At 40.1% G+C, this 14,239-nt stretch overlaps 5 protein-coding genes across 5 annotated transcripts; 4 read left to right on the forward strand and 1 right to left on the reverse strand.

The window, feature by feature from the left end:
• Positions 1–19: 19 nt before the first annotated feature.
• On the reverse strand, positions 20–2,026 carry BEWA_029420 (hypothetical protein; the record flags this gene model as incomplete). Its single annotated transcript, XM_004829701.1, has 1 exon — positions 20–2,026. The coding sequence occupies one exon, from the start codon at positions 2,024–2,026 to the stop codon at positions 20–22; it is 2,007 nt and encodes a 668-aa protein (XP_004829758.1).
• A 1,910-nt stretch (positions 2,027–3,936) lies between these two features.
• On the forward strand, positions 3,937–4,932 carry BEWA_029430 (signal peptide-containing protein; the record flags this gene model as incomplete). Its single annotated transcript, XM_004829702.1, has 1 exon — positions 3,937–4,932. The coding sequence occupies one exon, from the start codon at positions 3,937–3,939 to the stop codon at positions 4,930–4,932; it is 996 nt and encodes a 331-aa protein (XP_004829759.1).
• A 1,965-nt stretch (positions 4,933–6,897) lies between these two features.
• BEWA_029440 (hypothetical protein) lies at positions 6,898–10,041 on the forward strand (the record flags this gene model as incomplete). The annotated part of the gene is made up of 1 exon (XM_004829703.1): positions 6,898–10,041. The coding sequence occupies one exon, from the start codon at positions 6,898–6,900 to the stop codon at positions 10,039–10,041; it is 3,144 nt and encodes a 1,047-aa protein (XP_004829760.1).
• Positions 10,042–10,740: 699 nt separating this feature from the next.
• Positions 10,741–12,423, forward strand: BEWA_029450 (signal peptide-containing protein; the record flags this gene model as incomplete). The annotated part of the gene is made up of 1 exon (XM_004829704.1): positions 10,741–12,423. The coding sequence occupies one exon, from the start codon at positions 10,741–10,743 to the stop codon at positions 12,421–12,423; it is 1,683 nt and encodes a 560-aa protein (XP_004829761.1).
• A 596-nt stretch (positions 12,424–13,019) lies between these two features.
• On the forward strand, positions 13,020–14,043 carry BEWA_029460 (signal peptide-containing protein; the record flags this gene model as incomplete). The annotated part of the gene is made up of 2 exons (XM_004829705.1): positions 13,020–13,239; positions 13,379–14,043. 2 exons carry the CDS (start codon positions 13,020–13,022, stop codon positions 14,041–14,043), a joined length of 885 nt encoding a protein of 294 aa, XP_004829762.1.
• Positions 14,044–14,239: the final 196 nt, after the last annotated feature.

Below are 14,239 nucleotides of genomic sequence, written 5' to 3' on the forward strand. Positions count from 1 at the left end.
AAACAGGAATAGTCCCCTGTTATACAGAAGTAATGTAGATTGCAACTATCTTGCTAAATATAGCAGGGGCCTTCCATACAGCAAGACCTAGAATACCAGTTCCTAATACTCCACCAACACCTCCGCTAATTTCAGTAGAGTGAGTTGTAATGAAGGTGACTGCCTCCCGAACAATCTTCTTTAGATCAGTTTCATCAGCTCTAGTTTTACCACCTGTATCTGTTTTCGATTCTTCTTTATCTGTTTGGTCACTCTCAGAGTCTGGTCTTTTACTATCTCGTCGTCCAGCACCGTCGTCAGATCGAGCTCCATCCAGATCATTAGTAGTGCTTCCACTATTACTAGAATCAGAACTATCAGTTTTAGGATGTTCTTGAATACCTTTACCAGCTCCTCCCCTACTACCAGTGGGTTCCAGAGCTCCAGCAGGAGCACTACTACTTCCTCCGGAACTACTACTTGAAGATGGTTCTTGTCCAGTTCCACTAGCAGCGTTAGTACCATCACCTCCACTACCACTACTTCCAGAGCTACTACTAGAGCTTGTACTACCTAGAGAGCCTACAGGAGGATGTGGTGGAGTAGCAACAGGGGCGGTTAGAGCAGGAGTAATAACTGTATGTTTACATCCACTATGATTAAGCTCCCTGCAAATTTCTTCAAGTCCTTTCCCAATCTTATCCTTGGAATCGCTATCGGTAGGCCTCGTTCCAGACAAAGAATCAAAATTAGCTTCTTTCCATGTATTTCCTTCATAAGCCTTTTTAAACCATTTTCCGGGTCCTTCTCCATCGTCCATATATACCAATAGCGGCATATTTGTGTTACTGCCACAAAAGTAGACGTATACCTTGTTTGTATCTGTCACTGGACTTTCGGGCAATATAACATCTTTATCTTCATCCATGAATCTATACTTATTAAAAGAGGGTTCTGGAGTTTCTTTACCCCCTATACTTTTAAGAGTATGTTCATATGATTCAGATCCAACTGGTACATTGTTACGGTTCTGGCTAACATGAATCTCCCTACGTTTTCCGTACTTGCATTTACAGGAATAGTTATACTTCTTAGATACATTAGCCAGAGAAATGTTATTTTTCCCACAGTTTTGTTCATCTAGAGGGTCTAAAAGATTGTTATTACGGATAGAACCAAATCTTTTAAACTTCCCTTCAAATGTGTAATACTCTTTTGTCTCATTATAAAATACCAGTTCAATAATTAGTGGATTCTTCTTGTCGCTATCAGTTGAAGAGTAATAGACATTAACCTCATTATATTGTTTCCAGAGGTCATTTATGTCAAATGAATATACTTTGTTGGTATATACAGCGGAAAGAATTCTCATTAAACCACTGTCATTAAACTTATGAGTATACTTATTAAATCCTTTGTGATTATAACTGCTACATTCTACTTTAACAGTAGGAAATTTTACCGACTCCGAACCACAATCTTTTGGGACCAGTCCCTCTTGTTTGACGGAGGGATGACCACAATAGTTTTTATCAGCTTGAAGTCGTATGACGACTACGTCCTTAAAAATTTTGTTAAGATCAGGTAGGACTTTATTATAGTCTGATATTGTAGCTGGAGGTATAATCTTTTCAGCCCATTTCCATCTGTTACCAAGAAGATTTCCTTCACGTTTAAAATAGGTTGGTTTTGGTGTACCAAGACCAATGATCAGTGGAAACAAATTGTGTTCATCATTTAACCAATATATTACCTCCGCTACCCTATAATATTTAAGATCACCCTTTTCCTCCAATCCCTCCTGTTTATTTTTTCCATGGTATATAGCAGATAGTTCGTAACCGGCTGACAATCCACTACTCTCCGAGAGTATATGGTGATATCGTTTGTAATTCGTGAGTGGTTCTGTTCCATCTTCTCCATATCTGATTTTTATCTTTGGCTCATCTGTCCTGGTGAGGCTTATACCATTCCCATAGTATGTGGTTTCCTCGCCATTACTAACATTCTGAGAAATATCTGCAATGACAGAATGTTTGATACCCATATACTATCCTCCTTCCATAGTACTGCTAGGACCCTCATCTTACTCCATATCTTACATAGTATGGAGCACATACTTTACTCGTGCCATTTACAAAACTTCCAACATGGAATCCGTTATGTTTATCCTAAACGGGTCGTCTTCCGGCAGCTTTCTGAGTTATTCTGTCAGCTTTGTAATAGTTCAGACCAGTTTATTGTACCTAAAGGGTAAATGCCTCAGTGGAAAATGGAGATGTAGAGAGGCAGGAGCTCCTTGACCTACTTGTGGTAGTCCTCTGGCTACTGGACCATCTACCGTCTCAGTATCTCGGTTTCTCTGCGCGTATCTTTACTCTTCCAATCGAACAAATTTTGTCTTTTTCAGGAACTTCTTCTCGTGATACTTGAGCTCCCCAGTTTTCCGTTTTTTGGCAATTTAAAGAACAGCTTGCGATATTTTGATGTATTTAAAGGGTTAGTAAGTCGTTAAAACTGCAACTATTTGCCCAAATCCTTGGTGCAAAAATATTTTAAATCATGAAACACAGGGAGTTTAGCCTGAATTACGGATAGAATGAGATTTGGGACCATAAAGTGGGCGGCGATGTTGTGTGGACTCTTCCGTCCTCAAATGTGCAGTTTCCGTCACTTTTAAATTTCCATTTTTTCACCTCTATAGTTTAATTCTACCATCTCCTCTTTTGCCAATTTTGGGTCCAACATGATGGTCAGGAGTGGACATAATGGAGGTCTCTTGTTCACACTCCCTCAACGTTTTTGGCGTAACCAAAGCTCGACTTGTTCTGTAAATGTTTTGTACAATCTATAGTTCTTGTCAAGGTTGCAATACGGTGGTGCAGGATCCATGTACCCATAGATGGCCCAAAACATATGCTAAATGAGTGTCACACTAGACCCTCGTTTTAATGGCTAACTGTGCCTTAAGTATACAACTCCACTGTTTTAATCATCTTTGTTATATGGTATTAATGGTGGTTCTGTTGGAAGTTTGTGCATACTGTGCAGGATATGATTTATAATGACGCTGAAGAGAGTTGTGGCTTTTGGAGTTTAAGCTTGCATGCAGCGGTTGTGGCAGGGTACATTGGAGATAAAGGGGCGTGATACGCCTCTATATAAATAAGAGAATTAGGTAAAAATGTGACAGGTCTCAAGTAATCCTTTTTAATGCATAGTAGGAGAGTAGTCTCCATGAGACATTTCACTCCAGTTTACGCCAGTTTTATATACAGCAGATGATATTCCCACAATATACATTTTTAGCCGTATATATGAATGTAAAGAGTGGGCTTGAATGTAGAATTAGGCTGGGATAACTAGAGAAATCCGGCGACAGAGGCACTCAACTATTGTCTACCATGAAGTCTTGCGTAAAGATTTTGGCTTTTCAGCAATTATAGCCATGAATTTTAAGAAGATGATACAGATTTTTAAACCCAGAATGAGTCTGTAGGATGAGAATCAAAGGGAATAATTGGCCTGGATAGCCTACCAGACTTGCCATAATAATGACTAATATAGTTCCGTATGACACCAAAGAAGTTTAAAGGTTAATAGAAGTTTTATACTGCGTCCTCCATTGGATAAACTCAGGGAATGGCCACCGCTATTGATCTCTGCAACTGCTACTGAGAGTGATTGAGCAGCCTCCCACTGCAAGGGTGCTCATATAACAGGTACAAATTATCATGTTATCGCTATTTATTGACGCAAAAAATCATACCTGGTACTTTTGCTAATCTTCCTTTTCCAGAGAATCTCTTCTTTTTAGTCGCAATGGGGTCTCTTTGCTCGTCCATTCTTCTTCCTCCTCATTCTTCCGCTCATCTTCTCTCTTGTTTCCATGGGAGGGAATTACATCCTGATCAAGTATCTCATGGTGTATCCTAGTGGATGGTTGTTAGAGGGAAGATGAATGTCTTTTCCATTCTTGTAGCAACCTGTCTAGTAGGACTACACCATTGCACAGGTTCCAGAGTTCCCACTGACGGACTCTTTATCGAGGTTCTAGACGACTATGTAGAGGATGGAATAGTGACCAGTGAATTTGTAGAGGAGACAAGGAAGAATAGATCGAGTGGCCAAAGACAGATGTGGGATTTGTCCAACGGAACTGTCCATGAAGTAGAGTATACACAGCCATCAGTTCGTAGACGTAATGCTGGAAAGGTAGCAGATGTAGCAGTGGATAAATATCCAGTTACTCAATCATCTAGACACACTACTACTCTTGATATCTCAGCACTAGACAAAGGACAGTTTCAATCTTATGACTATGACGGCGTCCCAACCAAAATGATGGTTATTGGAGATATTCCAGTAACTAAGCTTGTTGACAGCCAAGAGGAACTATGGAGTAGCAGTGAAGACGAAAAGTGTACTTATTGTACACTCCACATGAGGGATGAGAAGCCAGTTCTTGTCTATCTTGAAACAGAAGGCTCATCTGGGAAGCCATATTCGATATTTTTAAAGGATGGTAGTACATGGAAGCCTACAAATAGTTACAGCATGGAACTAAAGAAGCTCAAAATAACTCCAGAATCAACCACAAACTTTACTCTTGATATTTCTACTAGACAAGACACAGACCAGTGCACAGCCTTTGAGGCTCCATTTTACACTGTACCTACCAGATTCTACTTTCCAAGGTCTGTGTTTCATGCCACTGAGGTTACCCACGGAGGAAAGTCTGTATGGAAGGGTGAGAACTGTCAGAGGGCATTCGATGTAAGTCTTCACTCAGCTGAGAATCCGACTGTACTGCGCATTCTGGCCAGAGGTGTCAATGATGAATTCAAGAGCTACTACTACCAACTCAATGGAAACAAGTGGGAATCGGTACAAAGGGATGACTTTAGGAGAATCATAGACGACTTAAAATCGCGTTCACAAGATGATACCTAGAGGATATTCACAGAACAATCACCGGAAACAGCCATGTAAACTACTGTTTTGACTTACAGATTGAACGTAAGTAATCGCAAATCGCATTTGTAAAAGGGCATTCACCCAGTGTAGATTAGACAACAAGGTCTTTATTAAATGCAGATTTATAAACTCTTATATTTTGATAAACCATTCACTTATACGTTATTATGACAGCCCATACTTTTACATAGTAATTACAGTTGGCATATCTCCTTAGGATCCATGTCATTCTCCATTCCTCTGGTTTTGGACATTTTATGGCCTGAGACCAAACACTTGTCGTCTTAAATCGTCCTTATAAGCAATTTATCGGTGAAAATTATGGTCTGCGATGTCCAGTAGACTAAATGTGTGGAAGAAATGTTATCTTTAGATAACGACGTCGTAAGTCGGGATAATTATCACCACTAATGTCCATTATTTTCTCAACCAGAAGAATTTTCTCTCCATACTCGCCACTTTTCATTCGTAATCTCCATTCAGTTTCATTAATTGATGAGGATGTTGATAGGATGTGTGAAATGAAGAATTAGACAGGGAAGACCTTACACATTTTAGGCGTTAGCCAGGATGGCTAGTAAAAGCCACTAATGCAGTTTTATCATGACCATAAATGTAGTATAGATATAATTAGGAAGCTGTCAGTACATTTGGATGGACTATGAGAAGATACTTAGCATGAGACTAGGACCGGAGTCACTAGTGCTCAAAACGAGCTAGCGGAGTACCTCACCGGAAGATGTCATGGGATAAGCTTGTGAGTAACTCAGTAATAACCCTTTAAGCCACATAATCTCGAGATACAACTCTCATTCACTTGGTGGACCGAGGCAGCTTCTTTGTATAAATGTACCTATTACTCATCATGGAATTGGTAATGAATCAAGACTACAAGGACATATACACATCTTATAGGAAGGATGCTATACGCTCTTAAGAATGTCAAACATGCAATAATCCCTTGGAGGTGTCGCTGAGAGGCTGCTCACTTGTCTCTCCAGTAGTCCAAAGAGTTACTGCTTCCCTGATAGAGGCTTCTAAGGAATCTCCCAAAGATGTCTCCCAGTCTCTCCTATAGACCTCTTTCTTCAAGGATTACTCTGAGAACTGTCTCTTTATAAGACCTTTGTTTCTCATCCACCTACTCTGGGTTTTGGAATAATAAACATTTAATCGCATAATTTAGATTTTTGTACTATAAAGACCAACATGCATCAACTAGATGTCTAAACTTGGTAGCTTCATTTTGCATACATTGTTATTAACGACAAGTTCCCTGGAGGCAATCCATAAATGTTGTTCTACTCATTTATTCATTGCTATTCCCTTGCTAAAACATTCAATTCTGTATCTCTAAGCAACTTTCAGGAATGGGTCCTCTCAGCATACCTTCATTCTTTACACTGTACACATCCATATGGAACCGAGAAACCTTCAATTTTTAGCAGGATTTCATCTCAAAGAATTGGCATAGTAAACATAGAGTTTAGCACTGAAGAAACGATTCTCTTCTTTCGAGGCTGACAACACCCCCATCTCCGTACTCTAGATAGACAGGGTCCCTTTGCAGCGCCTTCTCCAGCTGCGGATGATAAGACAGTGCTCATTTAGATGTAGATATATAGACGCTGATGGTACAGTCACAACTGGTGACATTATGAGACCATGAAGTACCATGAAGGTTGTGCGAGCTAAAGAGTTGTGGAATGACTACCAGTGAACGGGGATTGTTATAACTTTAACTGTGCAAGTAAACCTTGGAAATAGGACTGATAGACTCCCTTGTTCCACAATCTCTACATTCTGTCTATTACCCTAAAAGGGTGCAAGGAACACTCAACGACTATGAAGGATGAAATGGCAGTGATTGGAACACACAAATTCAATGCAGAGAACTTTTTTCATTGTAGCAAATAATAATGCAGTACATCACGGCCTAGAATGGTTGTCTCTATTCAGCAGAAGGAGAGAGTCAAGAAGACAGCCTTGTTCTTTGCTGGACTGGGACACCTTCAACCTATGTTACTAGCAGCTACTAACTCTGACTACCTACTTGACAGGTTTCTTGTTGAGAGGCGTTGTTCCAGTGAGTATGTCTCTAGGACAATCACCTCACTCATATTCGTAGAGATCATAGCAACTGTTCTCATGGGTGGTTTTGCAGTATGCCTTGGATTATGGCCAGATTATTTCAAGGGTATTTCCAGGGAGAAGGAGGAGGACTTTAGAGGATATCTCACTGTTGCTATCCAATGGGTTCTTTTCCTTGGATACTTGCAGATACTCAAGGCTTTTACATCAGGTGGAGAAAGGGGACATATTCAATGGTTTTACTATTCTCTACTATTTCAACACTTTTTTACCTGTATCATAGGTGCAGGCATTGGATTTATAGATGTGGACAGGGCACTATGGTACCTTATGAACATTCCTATGTCACCCGTTCTTATCTTCTTCTACCAGATGCTCATTCACATGTGGGCTCGTAAGAATGGTCTGGCTTGCCCAGCGTATCTTGTGGTCAAGAATCAGATATGGCTTGCTATTCTCAACTCATTTATGGCAACAGTACTGTGGACCATAGCCTACTTTCCTGGACTGTATAACTCTCAGTCAATTCCAGATGTCGTGGAAATCAAAATAGAGTTGGATAAAACTGATGGTTACTATCCAAAGACACCTGATTCCATACATAGGGACATATATATGGATGTAACTCAAGGATCATCTCTATGCCAGGCAACATACACCTGCTATGTCCACACGTTGAATAGAGACATGGGTCCTCTTAAGGATAAGAAATTTATTGTTAAGGAGATATATTGTGGAGGATCTTCCATAAAGAATGTCTCTTTTCCAGAGCATGAATTCTGTACATATGCAGAGGTATATCAGTCCAAAGAGAGTGGTAAGAGGTGCTTGCTAGTTAAGCTTCTGATGGAGGATGGTTCAGCCTACTACTATGCAAATCCCGAAGGAACTTGTGGAAGGTGGTGTGTTGGCAAGTTGCCGAGTAGTCACAAGGTAGAGGATATTGGAAAGATACTCAAGGAGACTAATAATTGTGGTAGTAGCCAAATTAAAGACAGTGGAGACTTTCAAGCTAAATTACTCAGTCAAGCTTCTCAACCTGGAGTATCTAATAAAACCACTTCTTACGCTGATGAGATAGTACTTAATATAAGCAACACTACCAATTATGTCTGTGAATCTGAAGGATCTAAAAAGACTGACATTATTGTGACAGTTGCTAAAGATGAGAACCTAGTACCTTCAGTTCTTAGAGGACAGTATAGTTGTTACACTCATAGACCTAGTGTAAAGCGCAAGCTAGATAAGACTCTTAAATACCAGAACGGTCGGCCTTACCCGTTGGATACTATGAGCGATAACACATTTGAGAGACAGAACGTTGACCATGTACACGTCTACTGTAAGATTTCTGGAAACAGAGCAGATCTTCTAGTTATAGTCATGGACGATGGAAGTAGACACTACTACTGTAGGAACAACATAACTTTGTCAACAGTACGTATAGTAGGTACTAAGCTTGAGGATACTAGGAAAATATTGCTTATAACTCTTCTAAGGACTCTTAGAACTTATGGTTCTCTCACTGGTCAAAAGGGTCTCACAAGTCTCAATACTAATGGTAACTACAGTGCTGATATTAAAGCTTGCAAGCCTACTCCGACTTCATCCGGTTCCTCTCATAGTCTTACTCTAGACCTCGGAAATAAGTACCCTTATATATGCACTGTAGACAATATGAAGACCCTTATTAGTCTTGAGGTTCATGCTCCCGGTAAGGATCCTCCCTCTGGTTTCTGCAAGTACACACATAGGATGGATTCTGGGAGTAAGTTTTGTTTAGACTCTATAAAACTTGGTCATAATAATACCGAAAAAATCCTAGACTTTAGACCATGTATACAAGGACTCGTGGATGAAGTGAGTGCATACTATGAGAAGGGAAATACTGCGAAACCCCTCCTACTTTGCGTGAAATCCGATAGCTCTTACTATTACTACTGTAAGGGCTCTGATGACTGCTGGTACAGATACAAGAATGGAGATGGTAAGGAGATACTACCCACCGGAAGTGATAATAATACTGGACTACACGGTTTGCTTGAAAAACTTAAAGGTGATCCCAGTAAAGCACTTACCAAGGATAACTTCCCTAATCTTAGTGGTGACCTTAAGACAAGACTCCAATCTGATCATCCTAATTATGACTACTGGAAAGTGTTAGGTAATCACGATGGTGGTTCACCGTGGAATCCCCTATGCTGGCGTCTATCTGGTACCTTCATGCCACTCGCTATGCATGGTTTAGCAGTTGGAGCTATGGGTTCAATTTATCCTCATTTGGTCCCAAAGACTTTGGTATCTGCTGAGCATGCTCGTATATTTAATGTCGTCAGTATGTTCTTGGCAGCAATTGTTCAGATTCTAAATCTTATATTTTTTGAGTGTAAGAGCAAGGCTTTTGCCAACAGGCCTTGGGAAGGTGGAGACAAATGGTATCTCACCTGGCTTTTGTATATACCATACTTTTTATCGTTTCTACTCATCATCTTTAATATTCACTACCCTGACTGGAGTATTTGTTGTTACGTTAGAAGTCACACTTGGTTGGCATTTCTCATTATGCTCTCTGTTACTTTTATCAATGACATTTTCCTGGCAGTAGGAAGGGGTGGTATCATGGACCAGAGAAGTGGAAACAGACGTCTAGGAGGAAATCGTGAATACTTGAAGAATGACCATTCCCTGTTTAATAAAATAGCTCCCTTTATGGCTCTCTCTTCTGTACCATTCTGGTTGACAACCTCTCCAATGATAAAGAGTTATGCTCATGCTGTTTGTCAGTTGTCTGATAAAGACAGTTGGCCTACTTCATGTTGTGGCTTTTGGAGTTCTTGGGGATATTGGTGTAAATGTGGTTGTCATGGTCTGTATACCAGTCTTCCTAAACTATTGACTTTTAATATGAGGACTGCGTTGGCTCATAAGGATGATCGTTTGTTTATTTTAGTTACTTCTGACTTGCCCAAAGAGGAATGGTTTACTGATTGGTAACAGAGTAATGAGTGGGCTATCTATAGTGTTATATAAATTTGCCATATTAGACATTTCAAAGCGTTATGATGGATATTTTAATAGCCGCAGTAAAAGGAACTGTAGAGAGTTTTAATAAAGGTGGAGCCAATACCACACACTCGGATAATGGAAGTGCTCCAAAGCAAAACTACTGTAGAAATTATTCCGGTAGTTCACTAAATCAGCGGAATTCACAAGATACAGAATGATAAAACACATTAATTTCTGTTGTCATTTATTTTTGTACTTACTTATTAATTCCTTTTCAATCCATACCTTCTTTCTACATGAATACGGACTGGCCTTTTGAAACTGTTAGGATCAGACAGAGTCCACCGACTCCAGGAATGAACCCAAACTCACTCCTCCTGAACTATTAGAATTGTGCTCATTAAAAGTACATTATCTAGTAGAGATGGTCATGGAACAGCTCAATTAGGCATCCCGGTAAATATTGTGGAAGGTTCTTCATTGGTCCAAGAGAGGAGCTACAGCCTTTCTAGAATGGATAGATTCCTCATACCAAAACAATCACAAGATGAAATTGGAGATATTTTATATAATAAATGGATGGTAGACAGAATAATACTGGACCCATATGTTCCTTTATTCACTTCCATTATTTATCCCCAGATTGTCTAGAAGAATAAATCATTCTCTTCCTTTTAATTTCACACAATGAGGATCCATAGTCTCTTATTAATCGCTTTGTTCTGTAAAGTGTGTTACGGAAAGGGTGGTAACATACCAGAAAACACTCATGCAAATTTACAGGATTCTCAACATAATGTAGCCGAGGGGCCAGAGACTGTAGAGGAATCTAATTGTAAGAAAGTAGATGTTAATGCCAAAGGCCCTAGAGATTGTTTAGAGGCACAAAATTCCCCTGAAGCTACTGGACAAGAATCTACAGAGGTTGTAAGGCCTTTAAGCCCTTTCCTATACAAGGTTGATTCATCGCTATTTGATGCAGAAGGAAATGAGGAAGATGGTGTTTCGGTCATTAAACTAACAGCCAAGGAGGGTACTTCTGCAAAGGAGCTCAAGTATGGTGGAAAGGACATATGGTCTGCTACTAAGATAGTTGGTTCTCCTTGTTCATCAGCAGTACTGTACTTTGATGGTGATATTCCAGTTCTAGCAATCCTAAAAACGAAGAATCTTCTTGGTAAGAAAGGCGTTGTCTATAAGTACCATGATGGAAAGCAGTGGAAGGATACTAATGAAGATGACCATAAAAATAAGTTGACTGCTCTAAAGAATAAGTATAAACACGCAAAACCTGCTACTCTTGATCTTTCTAATCCAGATCAATCCAATATAAATGTAGAAGAACAAACTTTTGGTGAAGTCTTACTCAAAAGCTATTTTCCAAAGAAGGATCATCATATATCCTCTGTTATGGAGGGAGAAGTAGAAGTCTGGAAGGTAGATGATCCAAACACAAAGTGCAAACTTGTAAGGGGGTATGCTAAGGAGCCTACCAAAGTTATCTACTTGGAAGTTGAGAGTAGTGGTACTAAGTCTAGATACTTTGAGAAACTGGATGGAGCATGGAATGAGCTCAAGAAGGATCAGTTTTATGAGAAAGCAAAGGCATTGATTGGAGAATCTGGAAAGAACGCTTCTCTAAATATCTCTCATCCAAGTAGAATACTGTGCCAATCCTTCGACTATACTTTCGCTGGTAATGCCATAAGACTCATTGTTCCTAGTAAGAGCGTTTCTGTTACGAAGCTAATGAGTGGTACTGAAGAGGTTTATACTCTTTCATCCGAAGAGGAATTTGATCATGCCAGAGTATACCTTAACAAGGATAAGAAACCTGAGTTAGTCCTTGTAGTAACTACTTCATCTGGTGCTTCTAAGGAAACTTACTTTGAGCTAAAGGGTGGTAAATGGGTATCCTGTAGTAATCATGGAGAGAGGATGAGGAGCTTAGTGGTTACCACTAAGTGGGAGTCAGACTTTACCATGGATATTTCCTTAGCCAATAGCACTGATCAATGCACTATTTTCCAAGTCGACCTCCTGGGAGTCACCACTAAACACCTTTATCCAAAGGCTAAATATACTGTAAATAAAGTAAAGAGTGGCACTAATGAATTATGGACTGGTAACGTGCATTCTTCCAGAAAGGGACAAATAACTTTGAATGACTACTGCAGTTATTGCATCATTCACAAACATGGGAATATGGAACTACTAGAAATGATTACAGTGGAAAGATTATCAGAAAGAAACAGGTACTTTGAAAAAGGCGCTGATGGAACATGGAATGAGACTGACAAGACGGTTTTTAATGACAAGATCAAGGAGATGAGGAATGGTACTCCAGATCCTAATCCTCAGTCTAATTAATAATTGCAGAACTATTGTATACTAGAATGACCATTCATTATTCACCCTGTGGATGGACTATTAATCACTAATGCAGTATACTCTCCCTACCCTTGGTAGGTGGTAGAAACTCCTCTAGACTACTTTCTTGTTGGTATACTGGAATGCTAGAGTCTTTAACCTTAACTCTTTGTATACAGTATTACTCGTTTTGTTATAAAGGTACATGTCCTGAGAGTGTTTCTTGAGAGCCTAAGGAGGAGTAGATAGGAGACACAGTAAAGGTCTCTAAGTAGCAATATACATCTCTCAAAAGGCTACTTTTTAATGGGCATTCCGGTCATGAAAGCAAAGGAAGAATGAGATAGTGTAGACAGTCAGTTCAGGAGGCATTGCTACAACAATTTCTTTTGTAGACTTTTTTACTCACTCCAGCTTCCATTCGCATTTAGTCATACTCCATGGCTTATCTCGCTCACAACTCTTTATCCAGATGTCTAGAGTAACAATTTTTGGGACTCAATCCCCATTAATGATTCAGAAATAAGAACAGGGCCTCACTATCCCAGAGATTATCCGCATGTTCAACGTTAAACATTTACTCCTTGTCAAAAGTCATGTTCTGTCATCTTGCACATTCACCATGTCTGGTCCTGTTTGTAAAATTTACATGCGCATTACCTTTCAAGGAGAAATACCCAATTGACTTGGACATTTCCTATCCACTTCCAGAGCACATTAAGGTCTCATACTCTGGTCAACTCGATGGAGCCTATTACGCCTTTGTCAAGGAGACCCATGTAGATAGATTCAGGGTCGGCCTACTCACCTATAAAGGTTATTTTGTCATTCTCACTTTCTTACAGTCCATCATAGTTGTATAACATTCGGGTCTCTAGTTGCGCTCTTTCCACCAATTTACATGTGCATACACAGTCCATGGGCACTCCACATTCACACTCATGAGAACATTTAGGACAGATACTTTCTCCGGGTAATTCGAGGGACGTTAACAAGTTCTTCTTCTTCTTTGCAACTTTGGGGCACGACACAGAGTACCTTCGGGTAGTTAGTAAGACGTTGACGATTCAGGGTACTACGAGACGGAAGGTGGAGGAGTTTGTGAGGACCAAGGATACCACCAGATTCAGGAGACTGAGTAGGAGACCTGTGACTGTAAACGTCATTTTGCAAATGAACACGAGACTCGTGGAAGTGGCAATTCGCGGAGGGGTTGGACCAAAGAGGTTTGAAATACGAGACGGAATGGGATTTGACAATGTGATTGGTGTCGTGCGTTACGGTCCCTATGTCCTCACTACCAGAACTAGAGGCCTAGTAGAGAGGATAGTGCTCTGGGACGGAGGTAAAGAGCAGCCGTACATCACAATCATATCGCTGTACATTGATGGGAACTGTATAACGACAAAGTACAGATATGATGAAGGTGAGTTTGGGTTTAGAATCGAAAGTAAAGCGTTGCATCAAGTATTCCAAAACCCCTTTGATGAAAGCGGAGAAGTGGATGCCGAAGTCAGGGAGTCCATGGATGAAGAAGATTGGAGGAATGACGGACCATTTCTGCTACAGGAGTTGTCTACACCAAACATTATGGCTAGACCAGATGAGGTTCAAGCGTAATGACTAGTTATGGAGATGAGAGTTTATAAACGTACATTCTCTCAAGGACAGGAGTTGCCAATAACTACAGCGATCATAGACTACAAGAAACCCCTTAAAGGAGGATGTGACCCATTTATTATGGAAACTGCTTCATGGCAAACTTCATTCAAAAATCCGGACATTTACTGCCATCGCTACATGCAGCTCCTCCTTT

The sequence above is a fragment of the Theileria equi genome, chromosome 1, assembly GCF_000342415.1.
Source record: "Theileria equi strain WA chromosome 1, complete sequence".
NCBI classification, from domain to species: Eukaryota; Apicomplexa; class Aconoidasida; order Piroplasmida; family Theileriidae; genus Theileria; species Theileria equi.